The sequence below is a fragment of the Anabas testudineus genome, chromosome 7 (assembly GCF_900324465.2).
Source record: "Anabas testudineus chromosome 7, fAnaTes1.2, whole genome shotgun sequence".
NCBI lineage: Eukaryota > Metazoa > Chordata > Actinopteri > Anabantiformes > Anabantidae > Anabas > Anabas testudineus.
The window spans coordinates 18568885-18586294 of NC_046616.1; the positions used below are offsets into that span (position 1 = coordinate 18568885).

General features: G+C 41.5%; 1 protein-coding gene across 2 annotated transcripts in view; it reads right to left on the bottom strand.

Annotated features, from left to right (window-relative positions):
• Nucleotides 1–17410, bottom strand: part of scube3 (signal peptide, CUB domain, EGF-like 3) — a 63193-nt gene that overhangs the window by 32344 nt on the left and 13439 nt on the right. For both annotated transcript variants that reach the window (XM_026369007.1, XM_026369006.1), the window contains exons 2-4: nucleotides 15530–15652; nucleotides 12489–12614; nucleotides 4583–4717 (exon numbers count right to left, since the gene is read on the bottom strand). In XM_026369007.1, coding sequence (XP_026224792.1) covers nucleotides 4583–4717; nucleotides 12489–12614; nucleotides 15530–15652 — 384 coding nt within the window. The remainder of the gene's footprint in view (nucleotides 1–4582; nucleotides 4718–12488; nucleotides 12615–15529; nucleotides 15653–17410) is intronic.

The following is a 17410-nucleotide window of genomic DNA, read 5'->3' on the forward strand; positions in this document are numbered from 1 at the left end:
GGCCTATTAACAGATTTACAGCAGCAATGAAATGTAAAGACCTCAGGGTTTATGTAATCAATGCGCTCCCTGCAATGAGTTTCAGACCATAATGTAATCATCAGGCGGGTTTGAACATTTAGATTCGGCGCTGATATATGCGGCTTTTCTTCCAAAGTCTGCCACACGTTCGTCATATTGTCTCCCAGAATGAAGGAAGTCTGATCCAGAGGACTCAACTCCTTGTTAAAAGTTACATCCCTCCTTGAACTTGTGCTGGTGCTGTGCTCAACTTGCTGAGCTGTAGTCTCCCAATAAAATTCTGCAGAGCTCATGATTTGACTCTCAAATCACAGAATCATGTTTCTTTTGAGTTGCAGACAAAAAGACTGAATACATAAGTAACTATATGTGACTTACATAACAGTCCATCAGTGCACACTTAAGCTAATTGCCCTGTGGCTATTCCAAGATGTGGAGGACTAAAATTATGGACGTGTGGGTTGACTGAGCTGAAATTCCTGAATTCCAATGTGCTGGATCCCGTCTCACACACATACGTCCCTGTTATCCTCCTATATAAAAGAGACAATAAATCAGATGTAAAGCAGTGGAACCCTTCTTGACCTAAATGGCATTCCTATCAACCACTGAGCACCTTGGCTGGCCTTTCAAAGGATTTTTTTTTCTGACTAGGAGAAATATTTGGGGATAATAAATGAGCTGTTACATTTTGGCCAGCTAGACTACGGAGTCTTCATTTGGCTGGAGTTTCTCTTACACAGGAGGGGAGGGGGGCAGGTCTAATAAGAGACAGGCCTGCAGCAGCCTTGTCATTAGCTGAGAGGTTGGCGGACCGCTGCTGCCTAATTGGCACAGGCTCACTGCTAACAAGGGCTTCCTACCAGCAGGGGAAACAGACTGGTAGCACCCGGCGCTGCAGTGACCAGCTCTCCACTGTCCCCCAAAAGACTCACAGGGGTTGCCTAGGGAACACCTGACCCATTAATGAAAGAAATAGAAAGCTGATGTCTTATTAAGGAGAACAATAAAGCTCCACAGCAAACTGTACCCCAGGCTTTACTCTTAAAGAAAAGACTTGGCAGAATCAATGAAGGGCTGCGTTTAAAGAGACTCACCTGAAATATTAGATCCGTTTTTAATTTCCTCAATGATTTTCTTTTTCCAGAACCAGTAGTGCATAGTTTTTTTTTTTAGTAACAGAGTGATATTTGTAACAATTCTGCAGCCTTATTATCCAATAACTTGGCAGAGCAGCTTCTTTAGTATAACCATCTTCCTCTAGACACACATTGTTGTAATAAGTGCAGTAATAATAAGCAAGTGAGTCGATGTTCTGTCCGTTAGCCTTTTAAAAATAATGAAACAGTGACATGTCTGATACCTAACGAGTTAAAGAAGTTTAATCTCTGGATCCAAGTGGGTCTCTGCTGGAAGCAATAAAGTCAGTTTAATGTGAAAATGGATTAACAGGAACTGAGGGCATTTGTCAAGAAAGAGGAGAAAGGAAGTAAAAGAGACAAGCGGAACCTGGCAAGAAAAGGCCAGTGCTCACACTCTGCTTCTGTCAGAACTGATCCAGTAGTAGTGCTCTGAAACACATGAGCCAGCTTTTCACTCCACTCAAATAACACTGCGTTTATGAAATGTAAACATTGACAGTTCACTAGGCCAGACTGATCTCATAAACCAGACTTCCAACATCCTTGGTTCACCATCCATGGGACTTAGGAACATCACAAGCCCAATGAGTCCCAGCACCAGCAGTTATTTACCAAAGAAGAGGAAGGAAGCAACCAAGAGCCAACAGGATCCTGATGTACTGTACAAGGTGGCTGAATGAGAAGCCCTGCTGCAATCTCCAGGAACCAAAAGGTCTACAGACAGTCGAATAATTACTCCACGAATAAATGTGTTTTCTGATAGTGGTAACAGCAATTCGTTTTCTCTGAATCTGGGATTTAGGACTGTGGAGAAATGGACTAAAAGAAGAACAGAGACACGATAAGTGTGACAAACAACCAGCACTACACAGCAGAGCAAAACCAAGGAGTTGGTGAGTGGGAACCACGCGCCTCAGGTTGAAACCTGAATGATTGTGTGCAGTGGCTGAGGCAAAGCTTGGTGCAAGATGATCAGTAGATCTAACAGCAGCTGCCTGATTAGACTTGACTCGTTTTCTTATTGAACATATTTTACATACAAAAGATGCAACATGTTGGTGCAAGGGAGGAGTTGTTTAACAGCGCCTTTGACAGAAATAATTAGTAGCAAAGAGTAATGTAACATTTCATTTGCTCACAGGTAAACCAGAACATTTTCCAATAGCCAAATTGAATATAGACTTGACATTAGCAGATTCTATAATCCAGCAGGTTTTGTGCAAAATACTGCTAAGTGGTAGAAATAAAAGCCCTCACTTTCCACCAATATACGTCTGTTGGCAATTGTATTACAGCTCTTCACCCTTCAACCTGAGCATTTGGAGGAATGTGTATTTCTTATGTGCTTTTAACAAACTAAAGCGCATCTGGTACAAAGTACAAGTAACTACTGTGCTGTTGTTTCATAGACTTGTAAAATTCAGCCACTGAAGAAAACTGCTACAAGACAATGTGCTCAACAGACCGACATTCCTGACAGCTTACTTTGCTTTAAATATAACTGTGATATTATGTGCTCCTGTGTCTGATGAGTAAGCCTGAGAGCGGGTTTGCTCCGTATCGTCTCCTATCACGTCTCCATCCCACAGGAATTCTCTATAAACAACAGGTGTGTCTCCCCCAGGCTACATCTTTAATTGTTTTCTCTGCTCACAGTCCCCTGCAGGCCACTCTCATACCAGCGATACCTTAAAAAGCTGCCAAGCACTAGATTGGTTCAATTTAAAAGGGTGGGTGGAAAACAGAAAGAGATTTATCCCACTTTTTTCTCCCCTTCAGACTTGAGGGCCTTACCTTTGTTCACCTTTTATTTAGGCCTGTCAGGGCCGGTCCCATTCTGAGTTTAATCTGCACAACTCATCATGTTATTCAAAAATGCCTGGACCTGAACATTTGCAAGTTACATAAGGACTCAATTCACTACCACTGAAAAACATTCATCCTGCTATTTTCCATAAATCATCAATGTGTATATGCATAGCTATCTTGGTGATGACTAGTTCTATAGTACACCTAGTTCTGGATTTAGGTTAGGATCAGAACTGGAACAAGTACACAAACTTAACAGTCAAGTTAAACTGCAACTACCTGTCTAAAACATAATCCGCAGTTACACCACTACACAAAATACTGTAAACTGTATTAAAAGACTTGGCAGAATCAATGTAATAAAAGTAAAAATGTGGTTGGTTGCAAACTGCAGTAATGTTCTTTTTAATAAGCAGCAGCTTCCTTCATGGTGTCCTGTCATAGACACCCTGCTAGTTCAATGTTTTACCTACTGTAGACTCATGAACACAGATGTTAACCAGTTCCAATGATGGCTTCAAATCTTTGGCTTTCACTCTGGGTTGTTTCTTGACCTCATTGATGAGTGTTTGTTGTGCTCTTGGAGTCATTTTGACTGACCGCCCACGACTTGGTAGAGTAGCCACAGTCTTAAAGTGTCTCCATTTCTAGATTGTTTGTCAAACTGTAGACTGGTGAATTTCACTTTGTAAACAATTTGTTTTTCCACAATCACTGTGAGGTTTTATGGTTGTTCTCAATAAAGACATGAAAGATCAGAATTTATTTTGTATTATTATATTTGTTAATACTCTTGACTTAGATGAAGATCAGATCACATTTTATCACAAATTAATGCAGAAAACTATGAAATATCAAAAGGTTCACATACTTTTTCTTGCCACTGTACATTGATGTTTAAACACTACCGATGCTGTTGATGTCGTGAATGTTCAAGTCTAGTCCTGATTTGTTCCACATGTGCCTTTCTGCAGAAACCTTGTTCGGGCTTTGTTTAGTTTAATGAATGTACAGATTCAACGTGAGAACAACTTCAAAAACCTTATTTCTGAGAATTTCATTTGAAAAATCATCCAACATTCACTTAATGTCTTCTATTCAGAAACTGACCTTTTAGTTAGTAGAAATAAAGAAGCAAATGCTGAAGGCAACACAGCAGTGAAACTAAACCTTTTAAACAAGTAAACATATCTTTAAAAAAACTTCTATAAGTGAAAAGTATGCTATTAGTGAAAAAATAAGGAATAAAAATATGTGTTGTATCAACTAGCAAGTTGATGTAGGATAAAAACAGCTGGTAAAGGTGGAGCCAACTATAACTGCTAACAGGTTGCTAATTTATAATAGCATACCACAATTTATCTGTTAATTGTACTTTGTATTGAGAATCTGCATCTGCAAAGTACAGTAACTAGAAAACAGAGCTGCCAAAGAAATGTACTAGAGCACAAAACCTCCCTAAAAGTAAGACGAGTAACGTAAACCCTAAACTAAAACTTCTACTTAAGTACAGTACTTGTAAATGTACTTAGTTACTTACGTACTTTGTGTGTGTGTGTGTGTGTGTGTGTGTGTGTGTGTGTGTGTGTGTGTGTGTGTGTGTGATTAACCTTTAGGCCTTTGGATACAGGTATGCTGGTTGTCACTCAGGAGGAACCCTTCTCTGCAGCGGCACTCGTAGCTGCCCATCATGTTGACACAAATCTGTTGGCATCCGCCGTTGCCTTCTGAGCACTCATCCACATCTGCCAGGAGACAGACGCACAAAACCAAATTAATAAGATCACTTCAAGACAGGACAAATGCTACATAGATTGCTGTTTGTCTGAAGGTTGTCTGGGATCAAATTGTAGCCTATTAAATGGATAAGTGGCTGTAAATCAGAGTCAGACGCGGATGACAGGAACACAAATAAACTCAATCAATTTAAACTTGAATTACCTCAGTAAAAGTAAGGATAGCAAAAGATATTGCTTAGGTGTAGAAAATGAGATCAAAAGTTTCTGAACCAACTTTTTTCTTCTGACAATTGTTGAGGTGTTTCAATGATTTAGTAGCTTACAAACAGTGTGGTTAAAGTGTAAATGTCATACAAAGAGAAACTATATGACATTAAAAACATGTTCAGATGTTATATTTATAAAAAATACAGCGGGGTTTGTGTTCAGGTTTCTGAAGAGGCCAGCCCTGTCTTAATGGTTATCTGACATGGCATCACACCAGAGTTGCACTGAAAACCTCCAACTGTGCAGCACTAAGCCATAAAAATGCACATGCAGCACAATCCCCTGGCAAGTGGGAAACCTGATCCACTCGGGCCAGAGTACCTGCTGATGACGAGTGTCTGTCAGCCCCGTGACGGGAGGAATGCAGGGAGCGGGAGGGAGGAAAGAGGAGGAGGGGGAGGGAAAAGTGGAGATGGAAACGGGAGTGAATGTGAGGCAACAGGAAACCATGTGAAACCACCTCGAGTGGATACAGCGCATTTACAAAGGTGTCGCCTGGGGCCTCATCCTCATTCTGCTACAGGGAGAGAAAGGAAAGCTGACCACAAATGAAAGTTGCTGCAGTCTTTTCTGCCCATAATGAAACGGTGCATTTGGAGCCGTTCTCCCCCTAATAACGTATTTTTTTCCCCAACTCATAGTTTGACTTCACAGAAAAACAAAAACAAATGAACAGCAGCAGAAGGTCTATTAATCTTTTGAGATATTTGCACAAGATCTTGCACAATGTCATTTTTTCCTGCATGTATTTGTCTGGCATGCTGCAGAGCTCAGCAGCACGGGCCTCCCTTCTGCATGACTACACTGTGACACTCCATATTCTCTCTTCCCCCAGAGATCTGGACTCTTTCACAACTGACCACACTGGAACTTTATCCATCCCTCTCCTTGATGCATCAATAATCTGCTGTATACACAAGACTTTTTTTTTTTTTTTTTTTAATAAACCGTCATGCAAAACTAATTTACTGTCTATTTGTCCAGTCTGAGAAGGCCTCTAGATTAAGTTTCCTTTCTGGGGAATTCTCAGCCCAGCAGAGATTGAAATTAAACTTCACTCTGTCCTCTTCTTTCTTCTCTTTCCACACAGACATACAGAGATGTGAATTCAAGTCAAGATGTGAGTAAGCCCAGTGCCCAAACACACACACAGTGCTCACAAAGTAGCACCTGACTAGAAAGAGACCTCTGGGGTTGATAAGTAGGTCACAGGCAGGTAGCACTCATGACCCTCATCGGGTCGCCAAGTCCGTCTCATCAGCACAACCGTCTCTTTCCTGTAAAAACGATGTGTCATGTCAGTTGAGGTAGCCGGGAAAAGCATCACTCTGCAGCCAGGTGAAGCAGTGCACACAGGAAAAAAAAAAAAAAGTCCAGCAAAGTTAACATTTAAACTTTACAGTAAGCCACTGTAAAGAGAGGTTGGTCGGGTTTTCTTTCAGCTGTGTGGCTGCTTTGGTGTTGGCCACGTGGTTTCATCTCTCCATCATGAAAGCGGCACCAGCAGAGTGAAGACCTTTGAGCTGACAAAAGCTGCCAGCTACCTACAGCTGCACCTTTACAGATAAACTGTTAGGAGACACCAAACAACCCAAACTCCACAAGTCAAAAACATTCTAACTAACGCATAAACTCCCTCTTTCTCACTCTCGCCTTCACACACACACACACACACACACACACACCCCAAAAATTCAAACATGTAAAGGCTACACAAATACAACCGTCCTCAACGCTTGCACAAAATACCCATGAGATATACAACCAGCCTCAGAGTCCCTTTGGGGATTCTCTTTCCATATCCTCAGCACATCAATGAAGGTTTCATTTCCTGATTCCTTCATCCCTTCAAATGAGGCGTCGCCTGTCAGTAGATCTCTCCTGTTTAAATAGCTCCCATAATTGCCTGTGTTGTGTGCTGGGCAAGGCTGGTGTCCAAAGCAAATATTTCCAAGCGGAAAGGGGTTCTGGCATAGACCAGAAGAAGTGCTCATGTTATTTGGACTTAAAACATTTTTTTTATAATTCTCTTGAGAGGACGGAAAAAAAAAAGTCTTAATCAAGTTTAAAGGGCTACCTCACTTGTGAAAAATGAGACACGTCTCTGGTCTATCCCTGCTTCACTCGAGAAGACGAAGGGAAAAGGAAGGTTCAAACGGAGAGAGATTAGGAGATTGGCTGTGTTTGCGGAGGCCATGTCCGCTGGTTTCTCAGATAGCCTTGACTGTATATATAACATTTGGCCGTGCGCAGAGCTTTAGAGCCATGTAAACATGGTGGTTGCCTTACAGAAACTCCCAAACACTTATACTGGAGAAATGCTCAGCTCTTTTACTCTCCGCTCAAGTTCAATGACTTTGGGGGCATTTATTGCTCACCCAAAGTGGTTTTGATGCAGGGGGAGGGAGTGAAAAACTACTGCTGTTTGTCATCAAAGCCGTCCGTGCATCCATCCCACTGTCTGGCTTCTGTCTGGATCACACAGAAGTGTCTCTGTGACCTAGACAGACCAGAGACAAGGAGGTGAGTGGACAGAAACGCACTGGCCTCTCTGGGCACTTCATTTACAAGACTGGAGGAAGCACACACTCTTTAATAAGGTAGCTAATCAGGCCCATGTGCAGCAAAACAGTTCCTCAGGGGGGACTGCAGGGGCCAACTATGTTGCTCCGACACACAACAGGCACCAGTTTGGATCCCCTCCGCATCAGTAAGGAAAGGAGTGGCATATACATCCAAGATTTTCCTCTATCTGACACAGCATGTTTCTGCAAGCACTTGCCTGAACAGTAAGCCTGGCACCAGGTTTGAGCCTGGTGCGAGAGGACAACCGAGTGCTCAGTGGATGAAATGATATGTTGCAGGATGTCCTGACCTCTCATCTGCAGAACACACACTCTCTTAAATCACAGAAGTGTGGGAGGCTGTTGCAGGCTGGAAGTTGATGCATTGATACACTGAGAGTATTTAGCTTTGAACATTTATTAGTTCCAGTGCTTCCTGTGTGCCTGAACCACTGTGTTTAATACAGCTAACTGATTCACATCTGCTAAGCAAACATGAATAAAATCTCTGTTTACTGTTGCATTTCATTCTTAAATCAGCAGTGAGGCTTGATTTTTATGCTATTACATAAACACAGCTAATACAGCTTTGATTGAACTCAGACTTCTTCGACTTTGGGCCTGTCTCCCAGGTAACCATTTTGGTAAATAAGTACAGACATCGACTCCACATCCAATCTCTTGATGAGTTCTTTCCTAAATGAAAAAACTATGACCTATGATCATGCTAAATGGTATTTCTCTGTTCCTCCAAAACAAGTCTGGAAGTATTTTAAACAAAACCCCAGAATAACTTTGGGTGGACAGCCCTATGCCAAGGAGACAAGAGGCCCTGTGCTGACGTCTGACGGCTCCCAGTCTGCTACATGCTTACATCCGTAAGCCCAATCTCAGGCTTGAGTTTCCCCCTAAGGCTTGCAAGTGGGCTCAGCTGGAATTGTTCATTTCATGGTGGATGGGACTGAACAATCCAGAGAGAGGAGAGGGAGAGAGTGTGTTGATATAGTCTTCAGGAGCCAGCTAAAGCATCAATTTCAAATCCATTCTTTAACTCATCACTCCAGCTCCACTCCTTTGAACTATGGAGAGACTCTCTTGTCCAAACTCGATCCGTGTATGTGACAACAAAAGCAAAGTGACTGCACATTGGTGAAAGCACAGGGTATTTGTATTTGCATAAGGAAATGTGAGGAGGGTTAGCGCTATGGGAGAGTAGTTGACCAGGTCATCATAGCCCTGACCCAGTCCTACATATTATGGAGTTAAATGTGGTAGTTACAGGCTCCTTATTCAGGTGGTCACATTCAAACATTTTCTACAAAAAAAAAGGGAGGGGTGCAGAGGTTATCATCACTGCCTCAGAAGAGCCAATGCACTTAAAAGGAAAGCATTTAAAAAGCCGCAGAGCAAATCAGTGTGACACTCTTTGATGACTACTATTCCCCATCAGAACCTGGTCAATAATACATCCGTCTGAGACCTCCTGTTTGATTAGCCAACCTTGCAGCAGGATCCCCAAGGACTACAAATCAGAGATACCGGCTCAGCCAGGCGACAACACAGAGACTTTGAGGTAGATGACAGATAACGCCTTTCTACCAAAAATTTCTGGGGGACAGTCTTGTAGACAAAAAAAAAAAACAAAAACAAAAACAAAACACACACAATGTCACTAATAAATTGACAAAACGGTGTTAAGTGACACAACCTTTTCTTATCCGCTAATTCAATGCTTTTCTTCAAAAGCCAATTTCAAAGCTGTAATGACATTGCTTTTGTGTTACAGATCATGCAACGTCTTTGAGGAAGGTTAAAGCAAAAGGGCAATCATTTCCCTATAGATTGAGCAGGGAATTGAGCTCTGCTGAATCAATACAAACCAAATCAGTGTTGGTCAATAGAAATCAAAGGAACCCTGGCCTCTTAAGCTGCGTATGTGTGTGGAGTGCCGAATCAATTCTTTGGCAACGGGGAGCAACATGTCCAGACTGACAGAGCAGAAAATGATGAATAGAAATAAACAAGGCAATGACAAAAGTCTATCCTTTACAACTTGGTGGTGCTCGGTGGAACATCTGTAATGTCTATTTGAAGCCTTCCTTTGTTTCTCCCAGAGACCCGCAGTCAGACTGCATGAGATTGAGGAATTTCCACTTTATTTGTGTCTTTTAGCTCCAGATAGAAGTCAATTGTTGTGATTTGTGGTTATAAGGACAGGGAGTATTTGTGCAGATGCTTATGATATTAAACTACTAGAGGGAGTTTAACGAACTAGAAATGATAGGATGGTATTTGGGTTTCTGTAGGACCTCAACCAAAACACATAGGTCATAAATGTGGGGACGGTGGTGCTACAGAGGGGAACTAATAGCCTTCCTGCATCTGGTTTTCATTGTAAAGAGGATGTGTGTTTTGGATTAAATTGACATTGATTCCTCTGTTTTTCCTAAGACTTGAAAAATCCTTCACAGCCTAGCCTTGTAAGAGGTGTGGCGATTAAATACCATCCCTCTCTCACCTTTGTGAGATAATAACAGTACCAGTTGTAGAAGATGTAATCAAGTTCTTATATGCTTCACTTCTTCTCTTCTCTGTGAGTTTTGAGACGGTACAATAGCTCCCTATGAGGTAAATTATACAGTGAGTGACGTCTCACTCCGCACAGACAGGAGCAGTGTGCTGTGATATTGCATTGCTTCCACCTTGCTGACTCCCTGACATCTTTGTGGGGTTTAGGGCAGACAGGGGAGACCTCAGAAGCCAAAGTATCCCCAGCGAGGCACACGACGCAGCGTTCTGCTTCATGCTCCACCGCCTTCTGCCACCACCCAATGTCATTATGCTGCCAACACCATCCAATTACAAGGAGCCGTGTGGCATGTGCAGCGGTGAGCAAACAAAGAAGACATCGACAAGGATGCACGTGAGCTGGCCTAACTCTTCTTCCTGGGCCGTCATGGGGCCAGTTGCTACGAGCTGAAGAAAAGTCTCCGAGGACTCAGAGCAGGAATCTAGGTTGCACTGGGAACTTATACTGCAGTGTTGCCATGAAAAAGAAATAAAATCAACATCACCAGAGCTTTGTGAAAAAACAACATTCAAAGAGAAGCACCTTTAAAGATCTCAGACTTTAAACTTGGTGTGAACCTTTGAGGATCAGGTGAATGTCTCCTGCTCTGCAGCCTCAGGCACATCTGGTCTATAAGGACTCTGAGGGTTTGACCTTGTCTGGCAACCAGCTGCATAGGCTCTCCACTCCAAGGCCATGAGGGCTAATCTTTTCTCATGGGCCAAAAAGGAGCTTAAACCTGGAAGAGGAAGCTGGGGTCTTAACGTGAAACCTCAGCTCTACCTTTTCCTCTCCTTTCTTGTATTTGCGCTGAGGATTATTCCCTTAGCACTGCAGAGCAGGGGCATTAGCATGAGTTAAATTCTCAACAAAATGAGTCCTTTCAGGTCACAAGGCAAGAGCTGGATTTGTACTTTACAGCTGCATATTTACCATTCAACATGTTCCATCTGCTACACTGAGATTAAAGAATATTTGCTCATTTAATAATTAAATGGATCGATTCCCTTATAGAAAATTTCTGACAAGTCTGCAGCCTTTCAGAAAAGTCTCTGCCCTCTTGCATATAGGTCAGAAAAAAACACGGTAGGAGAAGAATAGACTTGAAAGCTGTCTGCATGTTTGTGTGTGTTTCACTATGACAAATCATATCAAAGGGATTGATAGATGCAGCTCCGTTTGATGCCACAGCAGCAGCAGCACAGCCATGTATCGCGATTACACACCTGCACGCAAGGCAAGAGCTGATCCACAGCACAGCAAATGATCCACGCACAACTGAACGCCATTACTAAATGACTTGGAAAATAGCCTTCCTTTACACAGAGGGGAAAGGGAAGACGAGAGAAGGACAAAAATACAGCAAGAATGAAAGAAAGTCGATCTGAGACATGGAGGCATTGTCAAGTCACAACAGGTTTATTATTGATCTAAAGATGCGAGTGTTTTTCATTCCAGTGCAGCTTAATTCCAGCATCACATGCGGTTCAACAAATAAACATGGGACTGATATGAGTGTGTCGCCCCGTGTGCCTGCATGTAAAGGCACTTTCACAATGAATCATTGTTAAGTGCTGATAAGATTTCCTGTCATCACTTCATCTGAATGTGAAATCCGCTCTAGCAAGACGACTGTTGCGTTTCTCCAGCCAGCTTTTGATATCAAGTGAAATGCATCATGCTGACATTGTTACCAAGAATGATACGGTTTCTCAGGAGCAGCAGGGTCTTACAAGGGGCCTTCACAAAAAAAAAAAAAAACAGGAACATGAACATAAAATGGGTTCATGGGGGAGAACAGGCAGAAAGAATAGGTGGGTTGTGCTGGTGGATGATGTCTGTGCTAAACAGCTCCCAACAGCAGGAAGTGTTTTTTCCCCCTTCACTTCATAAACCTTTAAGTAGAATATGTTCTCTCTGAAGCTAATATGAATGGCACACGGGTGAAATATTAAACCATGGGAAAGTACTGACGGCTCACTCAGCACTCAGCTCAAGAGCTTCATAAATTCACCTCTTTTTATTTTACTTATTTTTTTTAAAAAGGTCTTGTTTTTCCTTTTGTGAAAACACATTTGGAGACAACCTCCTCTCTGAAAGTAAGCAATTGCTAATCGGATGCAGGAGAATAATTCATTTAAGACTTGGAACATATATTACCATCCATGATGTGACAATATACATGCAGGGAGAAGAATTTATGCAAACACATGGGCTATGTCAGGCTGAGTTTGAGATTTGACACATGCAGTCTAATGTATACATTCTCCTGACAAAAGCCCCGTGTAACAACTTTCTCCTGCATAATTAACCCAGCTGCAGAACACTTAGAGGAAAAAAAACATTTAACACACGCCCTCACATATCACACACTCACCTAGACAATTGTGTCCGTCATGTGCCAAGCGGAATCCATCATAGCATGTGCACCTGTAATTCCCTGGGATGTTCATGCACTCATGGACACAGCCGCCGTTGTATTCAGTTGCACACTCGTCAACATCTGCAGAGAGACAAAAAAAACAAAACAAAAACAAAAACAGGGTGATGAGGAGGTATTTCAACAACTTGGAACAATCAAAATCCAACATCAGGAATATTGGCGCAAAAGCTATTAACTAAGAGCTTAAGGTTTTGGGAAATATGCTTATTTGCGTTCTCTCAGAGAAATACACATGTAGCCAGAGAACTGAAACCACTTTCATATCTGTCTATTAAACATAAAGCAACAGCTCAACAGGGTGCAGTACATGTTTGGCATTTAATCCAACAGTGTAAAAACAAGATCATGTGGTTTTACGTAGGTGTGGGACAATCGTGTGCCGGGTTTTGGAACGCTGCCCTCAGGGAAAAAAATATATTTCCATAAATAAAACCATACAAAATCACACATTGTGGCATTAAACTAGATATCATAATGTTGATTGTTGAGCTTTAGAGGTGGATTTCAACGCTGAACTAAGCTAAGCCAACTAGACATTCAACAGAAAAGCAAATAAGCAAATGTTAGATCTGAGTGCAATTACTTTGCAATCAAGCCACTTGGGACCATGTTAGAGTTAGATATAAATGACCTGTTTTGTTCCATCTCTACTTTCATAAGAGCTCTTATGAGGTAAACTGGGATGAGACGACAGCTGGGGTAATTAGTTAGTTCACCTGTTACTGGCGTAACTTGGGTATAGGCCAAAATCTCACTGATGTTTCCTTTTTCCTTCAGATTTTACTGTTGGCACGAAGTAAAAGCATCTGAAACAAAAGTCTGTCTAATATGGGAACTATTAAAAGTATGCAATCAGAGAGGAATACCCAATGCATTAGTACTCGCACCACTGATGACTGAGAGCCGTAAACAGGTAAATCAGCCCAATATATCAATCTAGTCCTCGTCAGTCCTAGTAGCTAAAATCTCAGAAATCTGACACATAAGACGAGAGAGCAGCGGCAGAAAGCTAAAGAGAGACTGCAGATCTGTATGACAGCCTGAGTGGAGTTGTCTGCCATGGTTATGATGATGGCCAAGGGGCCTGTACTAAGGTGGATTATGAACACAGCACGCTACCACTCAGCACTTACTGGCCCATTTAGGGCCGATGATCCCGGCGGTTCAGCTCCTCTTTGAGTCTGCCTCACTCAGGGCTTAATTGGACTTGACAGCAGAGGGATGGGACTGAAACAATAAAAAAAGAAAAACCTCTCCTGCTCTCTGCTTCTCCACTTCCCACACATCTCTGTCATTCCCTGATCACAGCAAACAATCAGCCATCTCTTTTCCTACTCTGCTTCAAACCTGAAACACCCACCACATGTTAACACAAAAGTGATTCTCCTCCAATAGCTCCAAATTTGTTTTTGTTCAGTGCCTGGCACATCTTACCAAGTCAACGCCAAAGATTTGTCTCTTTATATCTAACAGATGTGGATTTGTCTTTTGGACAAGTGTTTATAATAAACAACCAATCACACATTTAATTCTCAGGATAAAGTATAATAGATGTAATATTAAGAATAATAGTTTTTGGCTTAATGTACAGACAAGACTCTAACAAGAACCATGTATTAGAGCTTTTCAGGGACAGAAAGACCAGGACTTTGTAACTAAATCATTGAATTTTTTTCAAAGATGATAAAGCACAAAGAATCTCCCCTCCTGCTCCATCATTAATTTTAAATGCAACAAGCCAATAATAATAATAATAATAATAATAATAATAGTAATTTGCAATGAAATAAGAAAAAAGAAAGAATGACCCTCAAAAATCCTGCTAACATGTATTTTAGTAGGTGATGTTATGGTTATGGGTTAAAACCTGTCAGAAAAACCTATTTTCGTACCAATCATAAAAAATATCGCAGGACAAATCAAGACCGTCCCACGATAACAACATCACTCAACATGTTTCAGCTCATACTGAAAAATATCAGCATCAGCTACAGCTTACATTGCGCAGTGTTTATTACAATCACTGAAGCCTCTGACTAACGTGATGGACACGAGTTTCTGTACAGAGAAGAAGACTGGAGGAGCTGTTGAAGTGGTAATGAGCATTCAGTAGAGCAGCAGGACCTCCACTTGATTTGAAACACGAGAATCCTTTTTCTTCTTCATTGTATTTTTGTGTTCTGCTGCATTTTTCTATATAACAGGTGCTTGCAAGGTTACAACATTAGATACCAAACACTCTTCATTAATTTATTTATATTTTACCTTTTTATTAACATTGCTTTTGATTTCTTTTTTATTTAATAAGTGAATCAGCTTTGAGGAACCATCAGCTAACCCTCAGTTCAAAAAATAAAAAAAATAAAAAAAAAAGCTAACTCTATGACCTAGAGGCAGAAGGACATGAAAAACACTTGGTCGAGTAAATGAAAGAATAATAATAGTAAGGACAAAAATGACACGGTGAAATACAGCTTTGTAAAAATACTGATACAAATTGGTGAGTATAATGACCCAGAGGCTTGTAGCACACTGAATAAGACTGGAAAAACAGATTTGTGTCAGTCTATGAGGCAAGCCTCTGCTGTGGAAACATACTTGACTGTTTGGCTGGGCCTCCGACTGCCATTTCAGCCGCTATCTTAATTCTCTCCTCTAACATGTGTAGGAAATTTACTGCTTCATTTCATCTTGTCACAAAGGAGCACTCTGCACCTGGCTTTCCCTTTCCTCTATCCGTCACTTGCTCCCTCATCTTGCCTACCTCTTCAGGAGATTCTTAAAGCTAATGAGTTATGTTGAGTGAGACAGAAGCTCTTATCAAGCCTGTCACTGGCCCAGGGCCTTGCGTTCATCGAGATAAGGTAAATCAACATGAGAAATGTGGCTTTGACTTCAATGGACTGTGAAAATCTGCGCCATGCTCCCAAAGAAGGGAGCAAAAATCTGTGCCTCCTAAACCAATAAGAACTTACCCTCACAATGTTTGCCGTCCCCTTTATAGCCTGACTTGCAGATACATTTGTATGACTTCAGGGTGTTCTGGCAAATGGCATCGATGCTGCAGTTGTCAAGAGCCTCTGCACACTCGTCCACATCTACAGAGGAGGAAGAGGGAGGAAACGGTTAGTTGGTGAAGCTGAAGTGTTCTTGATCCTATGTTACAAAAAGTATAGATTGTTTTAAATGTCAAACTCTGTAAGTGATTCAGCTACATTTGATCACTCAGAGTAAATATAAAAAAAGGTGTAAATATTAACATGAATCATACTGAGGTACATGTTCTGAGGATACACTTGAGTAAACTGGTGCCATGTTCAACACTAATTGTTCCAAAATGACAAATAGCTTTTTCTTTGTAATCATGATTAAATACACACATAACAGTCCAAATGTGCCTCCGTGACCTTTAACTGAAAATATTAATCTTGAAAATGAATTTTATTAATTAAATAACAAATGGAAGAAAAAAGAAAAACAAAACAAAACAATGGTGTCTTGGGGCACCCGTGGTCAGTGATGGCACCAAACCAGACCTTTGATGGAAGTCACCCCCTTTCTCTCTGTCTCCTCAAAAATACAAGAAATCTAAAAAAAAAATAAATCGCTTTTGTCTAGCAGCCTTCAGTGGACTGAAAATGAAAACAACACTAAAAGTCTACAGCCGTGCCGTGAGGCTGGACTTACACACAGTGTGATTTGAGGTACAAGAACAATGATCCATCAAATATTTTCAGATATTTCAGTCTGAACCCAACTGGTGAACAAACCATAAAACCATTACCATCCCTAAAACCACGCTGCTATAGCATGGCTGAAACCATCCCAAAAATATATATATATAAAAAATAATCTCCAACTATAGCTGCACTTGTTGCCTTATTTTCACTTTCAATAATTTAAAATCAGTAAGAACCTCAATGGAAGAGGAATCTTGTTTCGGTCCGGCTAAACGTGAAGTGCTACGGCCACAGATGAAATAGCTCAGTGAAAACGGTGGCTGCTGTGGATTGAGTTTGAATTATAAAGGAGGGAATGTGGAGAGATAAGAATGGAAATGGATTTAACCAAGAGCATGATCAGGTTTGCCTCATGGAGCCTCTAATCCCACCAAATCCCAGTTAACGAGCCCAGGTGTTTAGGATTACCCTGAGCTTAACATATTGGCTATATCTGCCTGTAGCCGGAGGACATGAAGTCTGCTGTGGAACTGAGGACAATGACACTGCAGACTGCTCCAAACTCAAATCAGAAATACCCATTACACTGCCTTCAGGCTGAGCGAGGAAAGACCACAATAGCAGTTTTATTAAGCTGGTATTAATCCAATAAGAACACGAAACTGCGAGTCTGGCGTCCCATACTTTCCCTGCTATGACATGACTGAATTTATTTCAGTAAATAGTCTGCAGAGTTTTCCAGTGATGCTTGATGAAATCTTAAATCATAACTTCACCACACATACAACTCACAATTGCACAGAAAGCCGAAGGGAGACCAAAATATCGGGTTCTGTAACAGAACCTTACACAGCAGTAAATCTAACTTGGATTAGTAGTTTGAGTATTTCAGTTGTTGAATGGCTTTTCCGTAGGCCCTTGACCACTGCAGACAAAAAGGTCACGGCTTGACAGAGGTGAGTCGCAGCTAGTTCAGACATGTCAGTCTGTCCTCCACTGGTCCTATCTGCTCGTTCTCACTAGGGCCATTGACTTTACATCAGAATGACATCACACAAATAAAACTAATAAAGGGCGCTGTTCGCAGTTCAAGGTGTCTTACTGGCACCTCTTTTATATTGGTTGTTTTTGTGGAAAAGGGCCACTGCCCTGATTGGCAGCACGCCCGAGCGGCAG